The 25,250-nt window shown below is 44.3% G+C and overlaps 1 protein-coding gene across 1 annotated transcript in view; it reads right to left on the bottom strand.

Moving 5' to 3' along the window:
- Positions 1–19,561, bottom strand: part of TAMALIN (trafficking regulator and scaffold protein tamalin) — a 30,305-nt gene extending 10,744 nt beyond the window's left edge. Inside the window, 3 exon segments of the mRNA XM_070934861.1 lie at positions 3,096–3,145; positions 19,125–19,447; positions 19,450–19,561. Of these exon segments, the coding sequence (XP_070790962.1) occupies positions 3,096–3,145; positions 19,125–19,447; positions 19,450–19,561 (485 nt within the window).
- Between the last annotated feature and the right edge of the window lie 5,689 nt (positions 19,562–25,250).

Genomic DNA, 25,250 nt, shown 5'->3' with positions numbered 1-25,250 from the left:
AACATAGATTCAGTAGCAAACAACCACTACATCATTCCAGAGTATGCTTTTATATATGTATCTCCTTCTTGCAGACTCATTGACTGCAAAAAGGAGATACATAAGATAAATACCGAAGAATGGCAGACAATCTAACCTACTGGAATCATCTTTTAGGGTAAATTACATAGATGGCTACTCCTCTGACAGCAGAGTCGCAATCTTTCACAATCAAACATACATTTTAAAATCCCAGTCAAATTCTCCTGGAATTTTTTTTTAGTAACGTCAATACTAAAATGAACCAACCTTTACAAATATTCTGAAAATTCTCATGAGAAATATTTGCATTGCCTTCCTATCTAAATAAATCCAGATTATAAATGTTCCTTTTTTTTTTATCAAAGTCCATATATTACCACCAGATGTTGCAAGTTGAGTATATGTTCTGTCCTTTTAGATGGAACTGATCATTCCATGAACATTGTCCATTTTATGATATGAATCTAGCTAGTATTATAACGATAGTAACTGGACAAAATTTCTTCTTGCCTATTTAATGAAAACTTGGAAACTGCAAGGAGGAGTCAAAGATTCCTCCTTTCATTTCATGAAAAAATGGCACCTCTTCATAAAACAGTAGAACATCTGGCCACAAATAATGTATAGGTGTGCATGTACACACCCATACTTGATCCACCCCGTGTGCCTTTGTTCTGCTTATTATTTCTGGAAAAGAAGTACGGTTGAAGTGTTTTTATAAGTGACTCCCAAAAGTTTATTTAATTTCTACAAGTTGTCAATTGGAATTTAAGAAATGTCCCCAGGATAATTCAGAAACATATTTTAGGAGAAGCTCTTATAGAGAAGCATTTCCTAATAGCCTGGATTACTCTTGGCTTTTGTTCTCCTTGTTCTTTCACATACAACAGTAGCTTTAACAAGGGGGAGGGTCATTATTCCTTCAGCATTGCACACTTAAAGATGTACTGGCCACAAATCCTATCACCCAGCATGCTGCCAAGGTAGTCGGTTAGAAGAACCTGGAGGATGCTACATTGGCAAAAACATGAGATGGGGATGTAGTAAAATAGCAATAGCAATATATATATATACTGCTCCACAGTGCTCTGCAGTCCTCTCTAAGCAGTTTACAGAGTCAGCATATTGCCCCCAACAATCTGGGTCCTCATTTTACCCACCTCAGAAGGATGGAAGGCCGAGTCAACCTTGAGCCTGGTGAGACTCGAACTGCTGAACTGCTGGCAGACGGCAGTCAGCAGAAGTAGCCTTCAGTACTGCATTCTAACCACTGCGCCATCATGGCTCATATTAACATAATGGGATTCAGTCATCCTATATTTAATTACCATGTTTCAAAACTGGAAATTCTTTTTGTCCCCATTTAGCAATGAAACCACAAACCTATAGAAAGGTATTTCTTTATAACTTTCATGTGCCCCCGTTAAAACCCAACTTTCCTGTTCTCTAAGAAAGCTTCAGGAGAATTTCACCTCAAATCATTTGGAGAACTGTAACCATGGGTTTGGTAACTGAGGCAAAAACAGAGGTCCTTTCTCCAATGCACAATTTCATGACTCTCTGTCTTTTTTTCTGCACAACAAAGCTTCTTCCTAAAAAGCTGAAGTGGCAATGTGCTCTTGCAACTTTCACCAATGCAGCTTTAAGGGCACATTCCTAAAGCTTGAAGGTGATTCGGTATCAAATATAATTGATGGATATTTTGTCTAAACCCTCTTATTGTGAGGCAACACAATAGGGTGCCGTCGGTCAAACAGTGTCGACTGGCGGCCCCCAGGGGGAGAGCTTTCTCTGTGGGGGCACCTGCCATTTGGAACGAGCTCCCCCCGGAGATACGGAGGATCCCGGATTTGCGCACTTTCCGCCGTGCCCTCAAGACCTTCTTATTTCAACAGGCTGGCCTGGCCTAACCCCCTTTTAACTGTTAATTTTAAATTTGTTTTAAAATAATAGGAGTGTTTTAATTTGTTTGGGCCAAATTTTTAATGTGTTTTTATATTGTTTTTAAAGTTTGTATTATGTGTATTTTATCTTTTGGCTGTTCACCACTCTGAGTCCTTCGGGAGTAGGGCGGTATATAAATCCAATTATAAAATAAAAAATAAAATAAATAAATAAACACTCAACTATGCCACATCCCAGCCATCTTGTATCGGATCACATGAAGGTATGATCAACTCCTATTAGGGATGGCAATCTGATGCCCATCAGATATGCTAAGACAACAATTCCCATAAGCCCTGCTCAACATAGAGGTAACCATGGGAATTGGTCTTCCAACCTATATACTCCTATTACCATGTGATCCCACAAAGAGGATTTTGGTTTGTGGAATTGCAGAAAGGTATATGCTTTTTGGCTTTTGAATCAGAGCACTGTATTGTGCATCCCATTTCTGTTGGACACCAGGCTGAAGAAAGTTGCACCAGAGAGATAAAGGAGTAATTACAATCACCACCAATTGAAAAGTTTACCTATTAAAGAGACAAACTGAAGAGTGAATCCCCTTGCCTATTCCATGGGAGGTTAACCATCGTTCTGAAGCTTTAGCTGGTGAAATTCTGTCCCCAGCAGGAGATGCAGGACTGGAGTTAACACAGCCAGAGCACGGGTGTCAAACTCGTGACGACATGTTGTTGTCATGTGACGTATGGCAACTTTTCCTCCCTTTACTAAAACAGGGGTGGACGTGGCCAGCGTGTGACGCATCTGGCCCGCAGGCCGCGAGTTTTACCCCCTGGCCTAAAGACTCTATTCCAGAAGGCAAAATACCTTGATGGTGCTTGTAAATTACCTCCATGTGCATAATTTCTGTTAAATCCCCACCCCCCGGCCACTATAGGACCATCTCACTCATTCCCAGCCACAGGGGAAGACAAGAACTGCTTGGAGGCGGCTGTGCACAGTGTCCAAAGCGAGCACAAGCAAGAAACAGACAGCTTTTGGTTAGACTACACCGAAGACAAGGCTTTCTCTGTAGGCAGACATAGGGGAAAGCAAGTCTGTCTTCAGCAGAGCAGGACAAAATTCACCACTGAAACTCTCCCAGAAGAAAGGAACAACTTAGCACCTACCTGTGCTGCTCAGGCGACTGGCTCAGAGAGTGCCACTTGAATGCAGAGCCCTGAGGAAGAGGTGCAAAAAAGATAATTAGTCAAGAGTATGGCAGGATGCTGGCCTCAAACATCACTCCGACATAGTGCTGGTGGCACTGAGCCAAGGACTGGCACAACGGAGCCACAGAACAACCCCAGAGTCAGGCTGCATACAAAGCACATTTTCCTGCCACCTAACGACTCTTCTTTCAGTCCTTACAGCGGCATCAAGATCTGAGAGAACCTTTGCCTACCTTGTTTACCAAGCTGTTGTAAGAATTACTTGGGTCATTTTCATTACGTGCTTTCAACGATGCTAAAAGCTCAGCTTTGTCAGCTTGCTCTGGATGCCTGTCACTGCCAACCTGGCAATGTAAACAGGTTGCCGAAATGAAACAAGGTCTCTGCCTTAGCCAGCTAACTCCAAAGCAGAGGTTGTTTTGGGAATCTAGTTGCTAGACAAGAGGCCATTCAGGCACTTGGTTAACAACACACAAGGGAGGGGAATTCGGATGGGGAGCCTGCTGGAGGCAAACTGAGGAGGCATTCCCTGTTCTTCATCCTGTACCCTCCCTCCCCTATAATCCTGATCTGGATTATGCTTCCTGCATCTCTGGATGATGTTAGAAACAACAGTTCCTTTGCTCCAGGGGATGTCTGTCCTCTTATGCCACTATCAGCCCAATTTGGATTGCTACCCGTCAACCAGCTATTCACTTTTACGAAGCCACTTGCACAATGCATGAATGGGAACTCCTCTAGGTTGAAAGCACATTAGGTCCTCATTCATGGACATTCAGAATGAGGTTTCTGTTTCATTGCTTGAAGCAAAAAAAAAAAAAAAAAAAACCTGCCAAGGAAGCCAGCCGTGATTTGCATCATCTGACTAAAAAAATTGATAAAAACAAATGGCACACCATGATCTAGGGTGCTGAATCTCCTAGGGGCATCCTGGTGCTTTATATCCAATTTTCACATAAGCCTGAAGATTTCTTGGAATTGCATCTCAAGCTTGGTTAAGTTTCCCCAACCCAAAACCACAAATGCCAACTAAGAGGGTCCTACACCCACCACCGGGGTTGATGAAAAGCATTCAGAAAGCCACATCTGAACACTGTAGGCTTTCAAAGCTACATGGCTTGGTGCCACGGAAAAAAGAAAAACCTTTGGAAGAGAAAGCCCATTTTATTCCGAAGCCCTAATTTCAAAATAAAATTAATTGCCAGGCCCATTCTGAACAAACACTTTCATTGTTGATGCTTCCACACAGTACATGATGGGAACTGAAATTTGGAGGACCAGTTAGGAAAAAATTATTAATATAAATGGATTCAACCACCCTTGGAGGTGGGTGGTGCCCCACATTCATGCCGTCTCGCATCCCCTGAAGAATTTCAGCCATCTTGGCATAATGGCAAACAACATGGCAATTGATAATGCTCTGGCTTTCATTAAACTTTCCGAGTTGTACAAGTGTGCAAACGTGCATGTCTTTGGTTTATGGCTGAACTCAACGTCTCCTGCAAGGCGCAGCCAAGAAACGAAGCATCAGTTTTCTATTAGGCAGCTACACATGCAATTGGAATTATGCTTGAAAATAAACAGCTGTTCATGTAAGACTTCATCCTGCCCGCCTCTGACAAGCAAGCACTCCACCCTCTTCCCCCAGCCTAGAATGACCTCTGTTTTAACCTGCAGGCACCAAGTCTCTTTTTATATGCATGGCTGCAACCATTTGCAAGCATTTTCAAAAACTCAGGTTCAAGATTGCAATGACTTTTTAGACGAGCGTGGGGGGAAGAGAGTGGCAGAAGCAAGGGTAGAGACAAGGGTTTCCAGCGCCATGTTGGAATGAAATGGCCCTACTTGTCAAGCTGGACAATGGCATTTCAGTGACCTCAACAAACTCCCAGCAGTGAAGTGGGATATTTGGGTGGCCTGCTGAGAATGGAGTAAATAGATTTGAATCCTACTGTAATGGCAGTTGATTCCCAAGGCACATGGGAAATGTCTTCATCAACCCTGCCTCTTTCTTCCGGAGAAGTCTGGATGGAACCCTGGAGGCTGTAGCAAGCTAGTCAAAATTCAAATTCTACATAATAAAAACAGCAGGTACTGAAAGCTGAACCTGAGTCCTAAGCCTTATCCAGATATCCTGCTTTGGAGCTGAGAAAGAGCAAAGACAGGGCTATACTGATCTCAGGAACAAAGACGATATCAAAATAACAATGATACAAAAAATAATATTGTGAAAAGACCATCAAAGCAGTGGTGGGCTCCTACCGGTTAGCTCCGGTTCTTGCGAACCAGTAGTAACGGTGGTGGGAGGCTCCGCCCACCCGCCCGGGTGTCATCATGGACGATCTGCGCATATGATGAAGCTTCTGTGTATGCGCAGAAGCGGGCCTGTTCCCGTTGCAAACCGGTAGCGAAGGTAAGTGGAACCCACCCCTGTAACAAAGTGATACAGTCATTGGTTTCCTACTGGTAGGAGACGAACACATTCCTCCTTCCATGCATTCATTCTGCATTTGTCAAATGCTTGAATAATCAGAGCTATTGTGTCCATTAAGAACCTCTCCCAAATATTCAGATTAGCTATCAGGAGGAATGTTTTCGGCATTAAGCTTGTAGTCTACATATAACATGCCTCTGTACATATGACAAGGGTTGCAGGATTTGGGTTTGGCTAGTCTAGAGAAAAGGACAACTAGGGGGGTCATGGTAGCAGTATTCCAGTATTTGAGAGGCGGGGGGGGGGGTCAATTCAGTGGTGAAATCTAAAATTTGTTACTACCGGTTCTGTGGGCGTGGCTTGGTGGTGGTGGGGGTAATGTGGGCATGGCCATTTTTTAAAAAAACTTTTAAAACCATTTTTTCTACAACCTCTTTGGCGAAGAGGTTGTAGAAAAAATGCTTTTAAATTTTTTTAAAAAAGCCTCTGATGATCATGTGGCTCAGCTGGGCATGGGGAGGGGGCAGGGATTTTTGCTACCGGTTCTCCGAACCACCCGCCTCCATCGCTACCAGATCGAGCAATCCGGTCTGAACCGGGAGCATTTCACCCCTGGGTCAATTTATTTTCCAAAGCACCAGAGAGCAGGACAAGAATCAACGGATGGAAACTAATCAAGGAGAGAAGCAACCTGGAATTGCGGAGAAACTTCCTAACAGTGAGGACAATTAACTAGTGGAACAGCTTGCCTTCAGACATTATGGGTGCTTCATCACTGGAGGTTTTTAAGAAGAGACTGGATAGTCAGTTGTCTGAAATGGTATAGGACAGGGGTGTCAAACTCACGGCGTTATGTTGTCGTCACGTGACATACTGCAACTCCCCCCCTTCCAGCGCATGACGCATCTGGCCCGCACGCCACAAGTTTCACACTCCTGGTATAGGATCTCTTGCTTGAGCAGAGGGCTGGACTAGAAGGCCTCCAAGGTCCCTTCCAGCTCTATTCTGATTCTGATTTAATACTAGAACACCCTCTTCTATTGTTTACAACGAAAATTTCAACTTGAAAGTTACCAAAGAGTGCAAAGTAGAGAGGCATAAAGGATTTGGATTCCTTGCAAATGAGAAAGAACACAATTTCCCATGATATGCTCCAAAATATCCTCATGCATTTTCCAACACTTACAGTAAACCATGTTTAGTAAGCATCAAAGCATCACCAAACAGCAGGTGGCAGCACCTGATCAACCTGGACTGATCTTGAAAATGAAACCAGGGGCAGACCTCTTAGTTAATGCTTGAAAGGGAGACCACCAGGAAATACCAGCACTGGATTAGAGTGATCAATCAAAAAGCCACCCAAAGTGGTTGTGGAAAAGCACTTCCATGTTGTTGCCAAGAAAATAGACATGGATAGTTATCAGGAGCTGAGCTTGACTCCAGAGAGAATCTTATATTGTATCATATTATAACTGATAGAAACATAGTGCATTTGAGTTTTTGATGTTCATTGACTACAAGCTGAGCATACAACCTTCCCTACAGTTCCGAATCCTTCCTGGTCAAGTTCTCTTTTGCCAAGAAGTAAGAGTAATATCGATTTAAGAGACACATACCCCTGTTGATTTCATGTCTGGAAGGATATAGGAGTAGCCCACCTGGTGATGACTTCTGAATCTTTTCCTCAATCCCAGTGCAGTTGGATTGATTGATTGATTGATCATATTTATATGCTGCACTATTGCACTATTGAGTGACTCTGAGCAGCTTACAGTCATAATGCTCACTTGTAGTTCAGTAGAGATTATCATTTGCCAGTCTTGGTGGGCCAAGGATGTGGGTCTAACACAATGATGGCGAACCTACGGCACATGTCAAAGGTATCACACCATCCAGTGACACAGTGGCATTCACAAACACACCCAACTATTTGTGAAATAGTTTTTGCGCAGTTTTCAGAGGCTGGGTGAGAATGGTGTGTGTTCTTGCACAGCCTCCATCCAGACCTCCGGAAGTCGCGTGAGAATAGGGCGTGCTTTTGCACAGTTTTGGGAGGCTGAAGAGGCCATGGAAAAAGCATTCTGTGAAGCTGATTCAAGAACAAAGGCTTCATGTGATCTGGAGCAAGCTCGGGTAGGCCGCAGGGGCCTGTCAACGGAAAGAGAACACTGCCTGATGGTAAACAGTGTTGTGGTCCGCCGGCAGCCTGTGGAGCTGGCAGCGGAGTCAGACAGTGAAGAGGCTGGGGAGGAACATGGGCTAATCCTGGAGTCTGGGGAAGGCTTGGATGAGGGCTCTGCGTCGGAGGCAGAGATTGGGCCAGGGCCATCTGGGAGTTATGCGCGGACTCTGGAACCTCCAGAGTCGGACATCAGAGAGGCAGAGGAACAAGAGGAGCCTGTTCTTAGTGCGTGCATGTGCAGAGCTGCCAGAAGGCAAGAACAGTTAAAACAAAAGGGACAACTTGGGTGTAAGGCCTGGAGATGATTGGTCCCTCCCATAAGGCTTAAAAGAGGAGCAAAGGCACGTGGGTCCTTTGTTGGAAAGCAATGTTAATTCTGTTCCCAGTCGGCATCTCTGTTTGATTCTGAACTCCATGTGGCTTTGCCAAGTAGGTCTTTGGCAGCATGTCAATGGAGATAAAGGTTGGTGATTATCCCGAAGGACTTCTCCCGAAGGACTTTTTGCAACTAATTGGGACTCAGCTGTGAATGAACGTAATTCACAGCTGTTGCAATAAAAGAGGTTTTTGGGACTACTTGTGTGTTTTAATGACTCAAGAAGCTTAGATCTCAACAAGTAGGGCATGGCAGATCCTGGGAGAGCTAGATTGCAGGACAATCACACCTTGGGGTATGGCGGAGGCAGCAGTAGCACTAGGGGTGAAGTCAAAGTCTGGGTCTACACTTCAGGCCAAGCCTCAGCACTGTCACCGAGTACTACTATTCAGGATGGCCTAGATTGGCAGGTGTGTGTGTGTGTGTGTGAGTGTGAGGGGGAGATAGATAATTATTTATCTTTTGTTCAAGATGGGGGGAGGATGACCCACCAGCAGAGTCAAGTTAGCCATTTTCCAAAGGTTTGACATGCCAAGCCCCAAAGGTTTGCCATCATTGGTCTAAGACGTTGCTGGCATCTTTTAAAGATGCACGTTGTTAAGGCAGGAAAGGAAAAATACCCAATTGTCCCAAGAACACAAGCATTCAAAACTTCTTTCCGCCCACCCCCAGCTCAGCTCCAAGCTGACCCAAAGTACAATAGGGAGAATGTTCCAATTCTCCAATCCTCCCTCCTCCCTTTTGGCTTTGAACCACTGCATCCAGCCAAGGAAACCAAATGCTGAGTTCACAGGCTCAACCTCAGAGCCTTGAAGCTGCCAGCTGGGTTTCGGTGGGGGGTGTGCTGCGTGCCTGTCTGCGTGTGTGCCTGCGTGTGTTGCTGCCACGTGTAGGAGGAACCGAAGAGCCAAGCGGGTTGCTGTTTGCAGAGAGTATGAGAGCCCACTGACCCTGCTGGGGGAATGAGGCGTTTTGCATTGCAAGCCACCGGAGGGAAGAACCTCTGGAGCTAAAGAAAGAGGGTCTTGCCAAAAGCAGCAGCGATAGAAGCTTTTCCAAATGGCAACCAGCAGAGGAGAGCGAGCGGATGCTTGTGTTTCAGAACTAGTCCATTTCTCTGATTATTCATCCCCTTTCGTCCTCTTGCGTTGCTCCCTGGGCCCAAGATGCAAGGGCGCAGCCTCAGACCTGCAAAGAAGCCTGTCTCCATCAGTAATGAAACCCAGACACGGAGAAAAACATGTGCTTCCAATATCAGGCGGGGGCGGCAGGAACAGGGAGAAATGCTAAACGCCCTTTTGGGCTGAAGACTCTGTGCCAGGCAGCCAGGATTGCAAGGGGTGGGGGGCGGTGGTGGGGTGGGGAAGGCCGTTAGGAAAAGAGACAAACACAAGACCCTAGAGTGTCCTTTAGTTCCACCTCCCCCCCGCCTTGCCAACCCGAGAAATTCCAAGATGCAGAACCACGGGGGGGGGGGGGGGGGGGCTCAGAATCCATGCAAATCGTTGCATGCTTCAGTTTTGAAAGTGAAATGAGTCTCTTGCGCTATCATCTCTCCCCCTCCCCAAATTGGACAAACGGCTGATGGTTCCATAAACAAACAAGGCTTTTCATCTGCGGGCTGAGAAAGTGGCTGTTTCCTGTCCCGGGTGGGGGCAGCTTCTCCAGGGCTGCAGTTTTTATAGGCCTCCGAGGTCATAGACCAAAGTCCATCCAAGACCTTGGCAAATGAAGCAAGCCAGAATGGTTGGCCAAAGGCATTCACCATCTGGAAAAAAGTATAAGTAATCCTTGATTTACCACCATAGGTTTAGTGATTGTTCAAAGTTACGATGACATTGAAAAAAAGTGACTTATGACTTATGACTACCGCTACCGGTTCGCAAATGTGAGTGCACACACATGCTCGCTTTGCTCGTACATGCCACTTCCATGCATGGGCAGGGCCTTCTGTGCATGCGCAGAGCGTCAAAAACATAGATAAATGGGACGTGATTACATCCGGGTGGGTGGGCTGCAGGGTGGATAAAAATCAATGATTTTTTTTAAAAAAATCAAAAAAATCGGATTTTTTTGATTTTTATCAAATTTATTTTAATAAAAAACTTTTGGGGTAAAAATCTATCGTATGATAGTTTTCTATTTAAGATACATAAATAATTTAGTTTATTCAGCATGAAATGGAGCTTAGTTATGTAGCATGAGGCTGTATATTCTGCAACACTGGGACTATCGGTGAGTCAACAGTGGGTCAAAGGAGTAGCAGAGATGACAGTTGCTCTTTAAGAATTATGATTTAAATCGAGTTGATTTAAATCAAGCCTTTTTACTAGTGATTTAAATCATGATTTAAATTGTGATTTAAATCAACTCGATTTAAATCAAATCCGCCCTGGTGGGCTGAGCCTCACACAGCCGCTGCTACTGGTTTGCCCGAACCGGATGGAACCGGCTGAATACCATCACTGTTATGACTGTTGCAGCATCCCCATGGTCACGTGATCAAAATTAGAACTGTTGTCAACTGTTCATATTTATAACGGTTGTAGTGCAGCCCTCTTTTGCAACCTTCTGACAAGCAAAGTGAATGGGGAAGCCAGACTCACTTAACAACTGCATTACTAACTTTACAACTGCAGTGATTCGCTTAACAACTGTGGCAAGAAAGGTCATAAAATGGGAGGAAACTCACTTAACAACTGTCTCACTTAGCAACAGAGATTTTGGGCTCAATTATAGTTGTAAGTTTGTAAAGCGTACTTTGAGCCGAGTTTGAATGTGGGTTTCCTGTTGTTCCTTTGGCAAATATATGGAACTGATTTAACATTGCTTTGTTTTGGACAACTTTCTTTATTTTCCAGTTTTACCTAAAGCCCTGGTATTTCCTAGTGGTCTCCCCTCTCAAGCACTAATCTGACTTAACCCAGTTAGCTTCTTTCTCACATCAAGGTGCCTGAAATGGAGCCCCAAGAAGTTCTACTTGTTCTATGACATTTCCTCATGGGGTTCATCCCAGGCAAATACTTTGCTCCTTTGAAAGGCCAGGACAGCTCTATAAATACTCTAGCGGCCCATCTGTATTAAATCAAGCTTTAACTTCCTCCATGAGGTCAATTTACTATATTTGAAGAAACAAATGAAGAATTTGTCATCTAGTGGGATAAACAAGGCAGGTCAATAAGATGGGCAGGATAAAAAAAAAAAAAAAGAGAGAGCCCATTTGGGTAAAATTACCCAGCACTATGCAATTGACCAGGCTACATGTTTGCAGCCATCAGAAATGTACAGTGTAATATTACCAGAAAGGATCTTGGCGCTAAAGGACAGTAAATACACCCAATATAAGGTGTTGGAGGATTTCTTTACACTCCATGTGCACACAATTAGTCTCAGGGTGGAGCTAGGCTTGCATTCAATTCTCCATACTTCAAATTGCTTCTAACTTTGTCTCCAGCACAGAAATTAGAAAAGAAATATGGGATTAATATTGTATACGGTAAGTGCAGCAAAATTATTGTATGTGGAATTATTGTATGTTGGAAAAGCAATGAAATGCCTACATTGGAAGATTCGTTGAAATTGCAGAAATGACGAAAGTAACTAGTTTATCAGAGATTACAAAAAAGACTGGAAATCGTAAATGATCTTTGGATGGAAGACGGAACTGATGATTTGGGGATTATAAATGATTTATATAAAATGCAGAAAAAAAAGTTTACAATGATAATTACTGTTAGAAGAAAGGGCAGAAGGAGCCACTGCATCTCTGTTTCTTATTTTCTATCTTTGTTCTTGTTTGTTTTGTATATTTTACTGCACTGAAAAATTCTAATTAAAAAAGGGATCTCCAGCCCAGATGCACATACACACACACGCCAAGCATGTGCAATATACAAACTGTGAAAGCAGACAACTCTTCCAAACCCAATTTTCCTTTTTGACAAGGGTTAAAGGCACCCAGTTATTATCTGCTCACTACTCATCTGTTTAAATCAATCAATCGTTTAGCACAGAGTTTCTCAAACTTGGCAGCATGAGGAACACGGCTGGCTGGGAAATCTTGGGGGTAGAAGTCCACAGATCTTAAAAGTTGAAACATACTGGTTTAGCACCTATCTCCCTATCCTACTATTTAATATCTGAGTTGTCCTTCTTAAAGTGACACGTTATGTTCCACATTTACCCTTTTGCAATAAATACTCCGCTTCAGAAGTTCCTAGACAAAAATCCAAATTTGTTTTCTCTCCCCCCCTCGTCCCGTTTTTTCAATTTATACTTTTATTGTACTGTAAAATTCTAATAAAAATATTAAAAAGAAGTTCTCAGACACCAAATCAGGCCGAAATTACTTGGGGAGCTAAGTAGGCACAAAGGTTGCCTTCTGAAAACCCCATGGCATTTGAAGGCAAAACCAAGCATTGGGAAATGAACCCTCCTCTAAGCATAAACCACTGAGTTTCCTAGGAAAGAGGGACCTAGGCTCAAAGTTACACAAACAACTGCACCTTTTCCTCCAGGCCCTATCATGGGCAAACAAACAGGAGTTCTGGAATGATGAGAAAAAGAAACTCATACAACCCACCAGATAACCCACCCAGGAAATGGCCTGTGGTTGTTCCTGCCACCAATTACAGGATAAAAACAAACTTTCAGCATTCATGAGGGGATTTTTTTTTTTTTAATTCTATGGAAAACAGTTGGCTGGAGTCTTTATAGTGGCTTATGTTGAAAAAGCCTGTACAGCAGTGGTGGGCAGGGGGCTGTCCCTTCTTTATATTTTTTCCCCAGTCTTCATGGTCTGCAGAAAGATGTCATTGAAGAGAATAAGATCAACCTTTCTCAACCTTTTCAGAGTGGCTTCTGAAAAGGGCTAATGCAAAATAGACAGTTAACGTTTTAAGGCTTTGCATACCGATGTGTTTTGGCTCTTCATTTCATCCACCTGTAAGAATTTCACCCAAAACCACACTACAGGAGGTAGTCCTCGACTTACGACCGCAATTGAGCCCAAAATTTACATTGCTAAGTGACACATTTGTTAAGTGGACTTTGCCTCATCTGAGGACCTTTCTTGCCGGAGTAGTTAAGTGAATCACCCCAGCTGTTAAGTTAGATATGTGAATCTGGCCTCCCCATTGATTTTGCTTGTCAGAAGATTGGAAAAGTGGATCACATGACCCTGAGATACTACAACAGACATAAATATAACCCAGTTGCCAAGTGTCCGGATTTTAATCATGTGACCATGGAGGGGCTGCAATGGTCATGAGTGTGAAAATCAGTCATAAGCAGTGGTGGGTTTCAAAAATATTTACTACCGGTTCTGTGGGTGTGGCTTGGTGGCTGTGGCATGGCTTAGTGGGCGTGGCAGGGGAAGGATACTGTAAAATCTCCATTCCCTCCCCACTCCCAGGGAAAAGTTACTGCAAAATCCCCATTTCCTCCTGATCAGCTGGGACTCATGAGGCCGAGAATAGATGGGGGTGGGGCCAATCAGAGATGGTATTTACCGGTTCTCTAAACTACTCAAAATTTCCGCTACCGGTTCTCCAGAACTGGTCAGAACCTGCTGAAACCCACCTCTGGTCATAAGTCACTTTTTTCGGTGCCGTTGTAACTTGAACAGTCACTAAATGACCTGTTGTAAGTTGAGGATTACCTGTACTGAAATAATTCACCACGCAACCTATTGACCTCCAGAAGCCTGAAAAATTAGTCAGGAATGGCTCAAGCAACTGAGATACGTTAGGTCACCAATTGAAGAGGAGAGAGCTGAGTCTATGGTGGCAAAAATAAAAATAAAAATCAGGAGTTGGCAGATCCTTCCCAACTACTGTAATAATTTTTATTAAAAGTCATAAGCTTTTGTAAACTGCAGCTTGCTTCATCAAATGCAAGGAGTGGCTAAAATCCTACATCAGCATAGCACTTCATATATCTGATGAAGCAAGCTCGGCTCAAAAAGCTTAAACTTTTCAATGAAATGTGTCAGTCGGGAAAGTGCTACTAGACCTCCTGATCACCAGTGCGCTTAATTGAGTCTGGCACCTCAGGAAGGATGCATGAAAATAATATAAAATACAGCTATGTAATTATTTGGAGCATAAGAATCCTTGGTCTTGTCTTGGTTTTTTTTTTTTTTCCCTAGGGAAGCCTCTCTGATCTGCAAAATCTGGACCACAAACTGGGATTATTGGGGTTGTTTGCCGCCATCTTGTACCTATCTGGATTTCTGCAGTGGAGATCAGGGAGGCATTGCCTTAATAGGGAAAAAATTCTATGGCAATAGAGTGTATCATACCATTCTCAAAGATCCACTTGCTTCTTGATGTAAGAATATTTCATGAGGCTGGCCTTGAGAGACAACACGCTACGGAGGTTAGAGTGTTGGGAGTAGGAACAGGAAGACTGTCAACTCAGTCACGAAGTTAACTGACACCAGATAGTTCACTACTTTGTGCTCAACAATTTGGAGGAGGAGGATGGGATAGCAAGAAGTAGAATCTCTGCAGAAGTAATCCTGACCACTGAGCAGGAGCAGCTATCTGGTCCTTGTAAGGATAGACAATTTTTATTCCTTTTAAAAGTTTGTGGAGAAAGAGCAGCCATGCCATTAATCTGACAGAAGTGTGGCTCAGCCATCCGAGGTCTGTCTGACAAAGAGATATATCGGAAGGATGGAAGAGCTGAGGTGGCGCAGTGGTTAGAGTGCAGTACTGCAGGCTACTTCAGCTGACTGCTAGCTGCAGTTCAGCAGATCGAATCTCATCGGCTCAAGGTTGACTCAGCCTTCCATCCTTCTGAGGTGGGTAAAATGAGGACCCAGATTGTTGGGGGTAATAGGCTGACTCTGTAAACCGCTTAGAGAGGGATGTAAAAGCACTGTGAAGCGGTATATAAATCTAAGGGCTATTGCTATATATCTGGATGTTGCAGAATGAGTACCAGATACAAACCAGGATTGTCAGTGGAAGCCAAGGATTTCAAAAATAGCAATAGAAATAGCGCTTAGACTTATATACGGCTTCACAGTGCTTTACAGCCCTGTCTAAGCATTTTGCAGAGTCAGCCTATTGCCCCCAGCAATCTGGCTCCTCATTTTACTGACCTTGGAAGGATGGAAGGCTGAGTCAACCTTGAGCCCCATCAGGATCGAACTCCTGACAGTGGGCAGAATTAGCCTGCAATACTGCATTCTAACCACTGTGCCACCACGGCTAGAATATAATATAGCTGGAGGTAAAAGCCATCCCCGAAAGCAATGTGATTACTGTAAGTTTTTCTTGTTTGGGAACTCCCATGCTTGGCAATGAGCACAGGAAACAGAAATCAAAATATTGCTGCTAACCTCAAACCAGCAGGGAGGTTGAGAGGAGGGGAGGGGGGAAACAAAATACTGACAATTAGGCTATAAGCCATTCCATGTGGGCTCATACAGTCCATGCCTCCTCCCTCTTTCCCGTAATTGTTTCTTCTCAGTTACGTCACTTCTGTTCGGGACAAGAGTGATGTCACGGTCGTCAAGGTGTTTTAGCGCAGATGTCACGCATGTGTGGCAGTCTGCCGCCTCTCTCTTTCCATTCGGAGGGTGATTAATAAAGTCTAGAACCCGCTGAGCGGACTGTCTGTCAGGGGGAAACCAGTGGCACCGGGTCTCAGCAGACCGAGTTTCTTTTAAATCTGCACACAGTAGCAAGCAGCCATAACCACAGGACGCTATTATGGGACACGAAGGGCCGTACAGGAAATGAGTCCCTGCTTCCTTCTAATAGTTGTTTCAAATGCAGCTCAGAGGTTGATACTCCAAAGCTGGTTTCTGGAATGCAATTTGAAGTTCTTAAATGAAAAATATAATCTTTTTTTTTAAAGTGCCCCCCCCCAACTTACAGGTAGTCCTCAACTTACGACCACAATTGAGCCCAAAATTTCTGTTGCTAAGTGAGACATTTGTTAAGTGAGTTTTGCCCCATTTTGCGACTTTTCTTGCCACAGTTGTTAAGTGAATCACTGCAGTTGATAGGTTAGTAACCCAGTTGTTAAGTGACTCTGGCTTCCCCATTGACTTTGCTTGTCAGAAGGTCACAAAAGGGGATCACATGATCCTGGGACACTGCAATGGTCATAAATATGAACCAGTTGCCAAGCATCTGAATTTTGATCACGTGACTATGGGGATGCTTCAAAGGTCGTAATTGAAAAACGGTCATGACTCATATAAGTCACTTTTTTAGCGCTGTTGTAACTTTGGACAGTCACTAAATGAAGTGTTGTAAATCGAGGACTACCTGTATTGCATTTAACTTTGCTTTAGATAGGATAGATAGGGGGTGGGGGTGGGGCAGTGCGATTTTTGCTCAAACAATGAAAGCATCTGTGAGTGCCGAAAAAGGTTTCCATATGTTTTTAGAATACTGTCATGATATACAAATGGCATCTATATCCCTGTTAGGTTTTGATTCATTTTGAATAGGCCTAGCAAAAGTCCTTGGTTTTTCTGAGTAGCTTCCTGTAAGCTTTTTGATCTTGCCCTTTGTTGAGACAAAGAAGGGCTGTTGTGCCATTATCCCCTCTTTCACAAAAAGAGAGAGAAAAGCACACAAATTAATTCCCCATTTAAACCACAATCACCACAGTCATAAAATGATGAACTGGAGGCAGCAGTCCCGGCAGCAGTAACATACAGATATACATACAGATTTGTTAAAATGAGCACTAAGGACATAAACCATAGTCACTTAATACTGAGTCCAGAAATATTCCAACACCCTTCCCCTCAAAACATGGTTAGAATTGCCAACCTAACATCTCAGAAACAAATTTAGATATAGAACTTGTTTCATAAACCCCTACAGAAGAAAACAGCACCGTATTTCTTTCCATTTCAATTTCCCAGAAGCACTGCATCCCGGCACTTACATTTCCACCTTGCTAGCTGTGAATTATGGAAGCTACATACAGCCTAACTCACCAAGAGAGCACTAGGAAGATTTGGAGAAGGGGATGATTTTAAAGAGTTTTTTAAAAAAAATTTCCTACACACTTAGAAGTTTCCAAAGAATTCAGCTATAACCTAACCTAGCAATAGATAAAGATTAGTCTGCATTAGTTAATAGCTCGCTGGCTGATCTGTACTGGCTCCAGTGAAGCAAAGTGAACTACAGTACTTCTTTCCCTCAATAAATGAGACTGAAAAGGAATGAAGTCAGGAGTTATCAGGAATCAATTTTTGGGGTGGAAGGTTTGGGAGCTCAGTTCAGTCCCTGCACTGAGAATTCTTGAATTCCTAGACTTTTTGCTTTGTACCGAATTAATCAGGGTTCAATGGGGAAAAAAATTAAAATTGATTCTGTAACTAGGAGGGGAACAGTAACCACAGAATTTGAGATGATGAACAGATGGACATTTTTCTTCTTCACCATATTGCCTTCCTAACAATTCCCTCCAGAGAGCAAGAAACCCATGCAAACAATGAAACATCTGAACATCACAACCTCTTTGAATGTAGACAGTCATGTTTTACATTTGTATCTAAAAAAAAAAAAAAGCATAATGGATATTCATTCAAATTTATTCAAACCAAGTCCAGTAGGATATGCAGTCAGGTAAATTTTCTCATTGAACGTGCTTTGTGAGACATAAGCCACACATTTTTGCGATGTAAAGAGCAAGTTCAGCGAGCTCATATATGTGATGCTTTTCCATCTAGAAAATCAGCTGCAAAATGTAACTAGCTGGACCAAAGAGCAGTTTCCCAAAAAAGTATCTCACTGGAGCCCCTCCTCCCCCTCCCTTGGTAGATTCAAGTTCCCAAAATCGTTTGCCACCCATTAATTTTTATTAACAGTATTACTTTCATTGACTGGAAACCATCAGTCAATTACAAGTTTAAATTGCATCCAGATACTAAATGGTAACAATCAAGAACAGGCGCTAGCCCACCCAGGAGACTTGTCCACTAGTGTCTTCAAGCAAATCCAGGGCAGTTGGTCAATCCCAGGATTAACAGATCCACTACAACAGAGGTCACCGACCTTGGAAACTTTAAGACTTCCCAGAATTCCCCAACCAGCCAATTCTGGGAGTTGAAGTCCACAAGCTTTAAAGTTGCCAAGGTTGGAGATCTCTGCGCTCCAAGGAATTTCTGGTGCCTCCGTGGGAAACTTTCCACCATCCCCACCCGAGAGTTTGGTCAGGAAAGGTAGGATAGGATGAGTCGGGATGGCAGCGGAAGGCTAAGATCAGTCTTGCAAATGGACCACAAAGCGTGTGTGAATCTTCCTCCTCATTTCTCCCACGCGGACCTTCAAGGCACCGAGAAGCGCGCCTCCCGCATCGACAAGCACCGCAGGTGATTTACCTATGGAGATTCTCAATCATCCAGGTCACGGTTGTCCCAAAGGTGCTTCCTTCCCCCCCCCCCAATCAAGAGGTAACTGGACTTTTCTGGTTTTTCTTTGAAGACGCTGAACGTCTTCAAAGGAAAACCAGAAAAGTCCAGTTGCCTCTTGGGATGGGTGGGGGGGGAAGCATCTTTGGGACTCCCGCAGGTGATGGAAGGAGGACGGCTTCGCACCGCGTTAACCCCAGGCAGGTCCCGGAGGGGAACGGGTGGGGTGGTGGGGGAGAGGCGATGCCTTCGCGGAGAATGAACGGGGGGGGGGGGCGAGAAGCCTGGGGAAAAGGCAGCCCTTCCTCGCAGGACGGGGCAGCGAAAGGCCATGGGGGGGGGGATGTCTCTCCTCCCTAGTTCCCAGTCCTTGGGGCGAAGAGGGGCAGGAAAGGCAATGGCAGATAGGGGCGTTAATCGGGTCCGCAATGAGACACACCCAGGACTGGAAGGTGTGTGTGTGTGTGTGTGTGTGTATGGGGGGGGGCGAGAGTGGCCGAGGAGGGCCGGCGCCGGGTTAGGAGGATCGCGCGTGTGCAATGCTCGGTTCTTGCCGCCGCGTCCCCCCCACCCCCCTCCGGCAGGGCGGCGTCCCTTCTTCCACTTACCCTCCTGGCTCGGGGCAAGGTGCCCCCCGAGGCCGCCAGCGCTTTTTCCAGCTCCGACGCTCGGCTCCCGGGAGGTTCCGGGCCGGCCACGCTGGCCGCCGTTTCTTGCGCCGGTTGTCCGGGCCGGAGGCGCCGAAGTCTTCGCAGGGTCATGGTTGGAGAGCGGCGGAAAGGAAGACAGACGGGCGGCCGCGCCACACGATGCTGTCTGGGCTCCGGGATTCGATGGGGAAACCACGCCCCTCCGCCTTCTCTCGGCGAGTCAAGCCTCCGTTTGCAAAGACAGCGCCGCCGAGGCCACGCCCCGTCTTCGGGAGGCCACGCCCCTCGGCTCGCAGCTCCATGCCCACCGCCGAGAAAACTCACCTTTCTGAATTCGAAGCGCTGCTTCCAGCTCTTGACGCCTGGACGCTTCCCAATCCAGGTATATGAGACATCGGGGCTATTTTCTCTCGCTTGGGCGAGCCGGCCCGCTTTCCCCCCTTCCACTCGGTCTATTCTTTCCCCTCGGGAAGAAGGAAACTCCAAGAAGGGGCGGCGTGTGAAGTTAAGAGAGTTCTCACAATTCCATTTTCCAAGCCGCTAGTCCTCAGTGTCCTTATCTAGAGACGAAGCGGGCGGGTTGCGGAGAATTTGGAACCTTTGAGGACAAGCGAAGCGGTTCCCCCGGAGGCCCCGTCGTTTCAGCCGTCTGCGGTCGGCCGCACTGTGAAACAAAGTTGCTATTTTTAATGGCCCAGGTAGCGGAGCTTCCGCTGCGGTGAGCCCGAGGCTGAGAAACCGGATTTTGTTGTCCGGTGTCCTAAATTAAAAAAAAAAAAAAGCGATCTTTGTGTGAAAACCGCTTAAGCTTTTAAGCGCAAATCCGAAACTCTCTCAAAAGAGTTGTGTTTTCTCACGGCTCCCGCACCGTGACGTGTGTGGGAAGACAAGGGGCGATTCGTATCCGAAACAAAAGAGATTCCTTGCACAAGACAGTCTTTTCCTTTAGCACCTACCTTACATTTGCTTCCCCAACCGGGCGCCCCTCAATTGTACCGGAATGCAACTCCCCTAATCAGAGAATCTGGGAAATCGTCCACAGATCAGGCTTTTCTCAGCCTTGGCTACTTTCAAGACACGTGGATTTCTATTCCCAAAGTTGAGAAATCCTTATCTAGGTAAGTCCAGATTGGGGGACGCCGGCGCGCACCATGTGCTTCGCTTCTGATGTGCGCGACGGAACAAGCGATGTTCTTGAAATGAAGCAAAGAAACTTCTTCCTAGTTAGTGTCTTCTGGTTTTGTCCACAGACGGGATGCTTTCAGAATGTGGCCCAAGACTGTAAAGCCACAAATAAATAAACATTCATTTTTCATAGTCTGCGCGAAAAACGTGGGAAGGATGTGTGGTAATGGAGCTCCTTCTAGCGTCGGTATGGATAAATTTCAGAGGAAACCTTAATTGCTAGAAAAGACTGTTAAGAGAAGCATGCACTCTTATAGAGTTATTCATTTTATATACCTCATCCCAGGGGTGAAATCTAAAATTTTCCCCTACTGGTTCTGTGGGCGTGGCTTGGTGGGCGTGGCAGGGGAAGGATATTGCAAAATCTCCATTCCCACCCCACTCTGGGGCCAGCCAGAAGTGGTATTTTCCGCTTCTCCAAACTACTAAAAATTTCCACTACCAGTTCCCCAGAACCTGTTAGAATCTGCTGGATTTCACCCCTGCCTCATTCGTTTACAAGTAGCACATGGTTAGAAATATTATCTCAGCTCATTGTTAGTTCTACAACTATCCATTTTATATTGAGCTGTTCTGTCGTTCTCACCAGAAGAGATAGTACGTTATGCGCGCCAGCATTTCCCAATCTGGAGTCGTCTAGCTCAGGGTTTCTCAACTTTGGGAGTTGAAGTCCACATGTCTTAAAAGTAGCCAAGGTTGAGAAAGCCTGATCTGTGGACGATTTCCCAGATTCTCCGATTAGGGGAGTTGCACAGAAACCTTTACTTCATCCCTCAGGCTGCAATCCTCGAAAATAAATGTGCTATTCCACCTTGGTTTTTAGAGATGGATAATTAGATGACATCTGGGGGGACATCATGGATCTCACTTTCTTAAATCTCACAGTGGGGGAGTGAAGAAAGGATAAGTGCAAAAGATGAGCCATTGCACAGATTCTTGCAAGTGTTCTGATTGTTGCAACCTTACTTGCATGTCTGTGTAGTTGTTTGCAAACGTGGCTGAATTGTGTAACATGCAAAGGAGTCTTAAGGAGCATCACAACCTTTCAATCCAAGGAAAAACTAAAGAAAAGGTGCTGTTTGAACTAAAAGATTGCAGCATCTCTCAGAATTTAAAAGGTTGCTTTTTCAGTCCTTTATGTATAGATAGCGCTAGGGTTAAAATTCGATTATTACAATTACATTGTACCCGATTTACAACTGGCTATTTAATGACTGTTCAAAAATATGAAGTTTCAGAAAGTAAAGCACTTCTGGCCATTCTAAAACATCATGCTGTTCCCTCCACCTCTGCAGTGATGTGCTTGTGATCTGGAAGCTTGGGAACCTGTGCATACTTAACAACTGGTTGGAAAGTGCCATGTGATCATCATTTGCAATTTTCTCTGCTGGCTTCCCCAGAAAGTCAATGGGGAAACCAGCAGAAAAAGTTGCAAGCTGCTGAAGAATCCCCCCCACCCTGTGCTTAGGGAATCCTTTCTCAGGCTGCAGAAATCTTTGGGGTCCAAACTTCGTTTCTCTATAGCCCAATTCCGTGGATAGAATGGAATTGCTTGCTCTCCTTTGGCAGACAGGTAGGTTTTTTACTGGTTGCTTAATAGCCACAGCTGGGACAGCTGAGACTGAAATTGTTGAGCAGTCACATGGGTGTCTTGCTGAACAACTGTTTCACTAAATGATCAAGATTCTGTGCCCAATTATGGTCATAACTTGAGGACTACCTGTATAAGCATTTAGACTGACCATATAGCATTAAGGGATCAGATCAGTCTTTCTCAGCCTAGTGTCCCCACGGACTGCAGTTCCTATCATTCCCCGGCAATGGAAGGCTAGAATATTGAAAATCTTACTGTGATTGGGAAGTGTATGATAAAGAAAATGAAATGCAGGGTGTTGGTTTCTTGCTCTCCTCCATCCTAGATCTCTCTCTCTCTCTCTCTCTCTCTGTGTGTGTGTGTGTGTGTGTGTGTGTGTGTGTGTGACTGTCTATCTTTCTCCCTCTCCCCCCCTCTCTCTAATCTATCAATCTGTAATCTCACAAAGAAGTTGGAAATGATGAAATGGCAAATGTGCCTATGCTGAATAATGTTTTTGGATTTCCACTGGTGAGTTTACACATCTTTCAAGTGTTCCATTGTTGTCGTTCTGATTGCTTTATGCTACAAGATATCATACCAGTGTGTGAAACAAAGCATTTAAACGATGAGTGAGATAGAAATGATTGAGAAGTTCAGTATTAAAATAAAAAATTGATGCCTACAGGGCTGAAACAGGCAGGATTGACACAAACCAGCTCCCCCTCCCCTAAAACTGAATCACTTTGGAGCTGTTTTTACTTATGACAGTTTGTTTCAAAGTATCTTAAGTTCATCAAGTTACTACAGCTTGCTCCGAGAAGTTACAGGTGCGATCCAGCCTTAATAAATCTAAAGCAGCAGAAACAACTTTCTTTCCCATGATTTCTTTTCCATACCCAAGACTTCCTTGTTGGCTCTGAGGCTGATAGTGCTGGAATTCTGGTTAGATCTACCCCCAAGAGGCTGATCCATTGCTGACTCCTTGGGATTTCTGACTCCTCTTCTTCTGATTGGTTCCTGCTGATTCAATCACTCGTTCCAAACATTAAAACACGGACAAATGCCTTAAAGCAGGGCTGTCAAACATGCGGCATGCGGGCCGGATGTGTCACACACTGGCCACGCCTACAGCCGGTTTAGCGAAGGGGAAAAAAGTTGCAATATGTCACCTGATGAAGCCATGACGACACCCTTGCCTTAAAGCATGTGCAATCTTCTCTCAGTATTGCAATAGGGAAGATGAGGTCAGTGTCCTTTTTAAAATTGGTAACTTATCTTGATGCTAATGAATAAAGAGCTTGACAATATAGTTTTATTTTTTTTTAATTCAATGAAACCTGCACATTTAATTTTAATAATGAAAATTATTGTAGGATCCAGTCAAGGTCAATACACCGGGACCAGAGGTTTTGTCTTCCGAGCTTTCGGACTCATGATGGAGCCCATCTTCAGGGAATTTCTCTTTAGCCTGGGACATATAGATTTGCCTTCGTTAAAATTATTATTCTACAATTTTTGAGAATTCGCCCTTTGTCTAGCGAGAAAACTCAGTGAATGGAGCTGCTGTGCTTGCCATTGAATGCATTGAGACCTGAGGTTTGAGGTCTCGATATTTGACTGCTCTAGCTCAGTGGTCCCCAACCTTTTTATCGCCGCGGACCAATCAGCCTTTGATAATTTTACCGTGGCCCGCTGAGCGCGCGCAGGGGTGGGGGCTTTGGGCCACACATGCGTACCTGCGCGGGGCTCTCTTCCCTGGAGCCTTTGCACACGGCCCAGGAGCTTTTGCGCACGGCCCAGGAGCCTTTGCGCTGCAGTGTTCATGTCCCCCGGCCGCTGTGCGGCCCGGTGCCAGGTACTCCACGGCCTGGCACCGGTCCGCGGACCGGGGGTTGGGGACCACTGCTCTAGCTGACCAGGAGATGCCTGATTGATCAGCCTCCTCAGATGAATAATGGTTTGAAGATTCCTGAGGCTAACAATACACAGAGTTAGAACATTGTCAGAATTAGAGTTAGAATCTAAATCTGAATTTTGGTTTATGACATCCTGCATTTGTGGGAAAATATTAGAAAGAAAAAAAAAATCATTGTATTAATATAAAAGGAAAAACTGGTTTGCTTTCCATACAATTTACAAACAAAAAAATGATAAAAAACAAAAAACAAAGTATCATATTATTACATACGCACAGCAGAAAGGATAAAATTATAAGCAGGAGTTTATTTTTTCCTAGCCTATTATTACAATGTGGATAGCTGAGCTTTGTTGTATTATGAGGCATGGCCAGCAATTATTTAGATGGAACAAGTTCTGGGCTAGGTCTCCACAGCTGATCTTAATTTTCAGAAAGGAATGAAGAAGTCAACAGCAACCAAATGAGAAGTAAGACAAACCCAAGAGTGTAACAGCTGTGGAAAGATCACTCGAGAGACTAATATTTTGTATTTTGGAACTCCTCTTAGGACTGACGTGCGCAATACATGGATTTCTCATTTTGGGTTGTTGTTTGGAACATCTGTCCTTTCAAAAATAGTCAGAGGGATCTCCTTGCTTGTCCTCTTACGCAGAAGTGAGGCAATAGATTCCTAGTGCAAGGTCATGTGTGTTAATACGATGCAAAAGCTTGATGGCTAGAAAACCTTTTTGGTGAGCCCAAGATGGACTTAAAAGTAATTAATTTAATCCAAAAGCTTTTTGAATAACAGTTCTCACTTCAATAATTCAAATACTGTACATAGATTGAGTACAAGGAATCCAAATCATTATCTGTGCCAAGATTTACAATAGCTGGAGGAACTGATCAGTACAATGGGAAAGCATCCATTCTCAAAGAAATTATCTGAAAAAGAAAAACCATATTGTTTGTCGGTTATGCATCTACCAGTAGCCCTTGCTTAACAATGGAAATTGGAAGAAGAATTTCCATTGTTTAGCGATGCACCTTAGGATATCACATTACTGCATTACTTAGCAACAGTAATTCTGGCGCTCTTAGTTGTTGGTCTGAAATGAGGACTGAAGATCATTAAGTGAGGCCCATCTTGTAACTTCCTGCCAGTTTCCAATAAACAAAGTCAACAGGGAAGCCAGCAAGACCCAGGTGGCTCACAAGTAGGCTGGCAGACAGGTAGATGGCTGCTGCTGGGAAGTTGAGGGTATGCGGGTGACTGGCAAACTCAAAATCCATTTGCAGAAAGTCTTTAGAAATATTTAGTTCTCCATTTGGCTTCTGATACTGTGCCAGAATGTTTCTGTAATGAAACTAAAATGAAGTAAAAATGGGGATTTGATGGGTAAGAAAGTCTATGGAACCTTTTCAC

This window comes from Pituophis catenifer, unplaced genomic scaffold (assembly GCF_029215685.1).
Source record: "Pituophis catenifer annectens isolate HBS135680 unplaced genomic scaffold, rPitCat1.0.hap2 SCAF_2, whole genome shotgun sequence".
NCBI classification, from domain to species: Eukaryota; Metazoa; Chordata; class Lepidosauria; order Squamata; family Colubridae; genus Pituophis; species Pituophis catenifer.
The sequence above is the reverse complement of the archived record's forward strand: the minus strand, read 5'-3'. Positions and strand labels throughout refer to the sequence as shown.